The sequence below is a fragment of the Vombatus ursinus genome, unplaced genomic scaffold, assembly GCF_900497805.2.
Source record: "Vombatus ursinus unplaced genomic scaffold, bare-nosed wombat genome assembly UNPS02014820.1, whole genome shotgun sequence".
Classification (NCBI taxonomy): Eukaryota; Metazoa; Chordata; class Mammalia; order Diprotodontia; family Vombatidae; genus Vombatus; species Vombatus ursinus.
In genome coordinates, this window is record NW_020954598.1 from 21420380 (window position 1) to 21421057 (window position 678).

General features: G+C 34.4%; 1 protein-coding gene across 1 annotated transcript in view; it reads right to left on the reverse strand.

Annotated features, from left to right (window-relative positions):
• MANF (mesencephalic astrocyte derived neurotrophic factor) overlaps positions 1–678 on the reverse strand; it is a 6362-nt gene that overhangs the window by 2320 nt on the left and 3364 nt on the right. Inside the window, exon 2 of the mRNA XM_027837103.1 lies at positions 518–645. Within this exon, the coding sequence (XP_027692904.1) occupies positions 518–645 (128 nt within the window). The remainder of the gene's footprint in view (positions 1–517; positions 646–678) is intronic.

Sequence of the window (678 nt, forward strand, 5' to 3'; positions counted from 1 at the left end):
AGGTAGAGTTAAGGAGGGAAGAGGCAGGGGGGACAGCCCATATTAAACAATAGTCAATATTACAGAGTCAAAATTTTTTCTTAAAAATGTAGTTTTATATTCTATATCCTAAGTTATTCTAGTGTCATTCACACTTTTAACAATCAGATCTCCAAAAGGAACTGGAAGTCAAATACTTCCTTTCTGGCACTTCTAACTTCAAGATAATGTTTTTTATCTCTGACCACAAGAATAAACCCATTCTGACACTAGTATATATAACACTCCGTAGAAGTTGTTTGAAGTTACGGAAGATTATTCCAGTCCTGAATTACTTTATCTTGAATTACCTTACCTTGCTTGTGGTAAGAACTACAGGGAGAAAAGCTGGCTGGTAAACCAACTGTTGAGCTTAAAGGCTGAACTCAATGAGCACAGATTAAGTTCTTAGAATAGGACTTCAGCATGGAAAGAACTGTCTTTTATCAATGGATTTTGATAAGGCCATCTAGAGAAGGCCAAGACATGGCATACTCACCAAACGATTTTCTTTTCCTTTTGCATCATTGCAAAACTTCATAAGTTCATTTTCAATGTTGCTTGGGGAAAATGTGACATCTCTGTCTTTAAGGTCTTGGTAAAATTTTCCCAGAAATGAGATGCATACTATTTAAAAAAAAAAAAAAAAAAAAAAAAAGA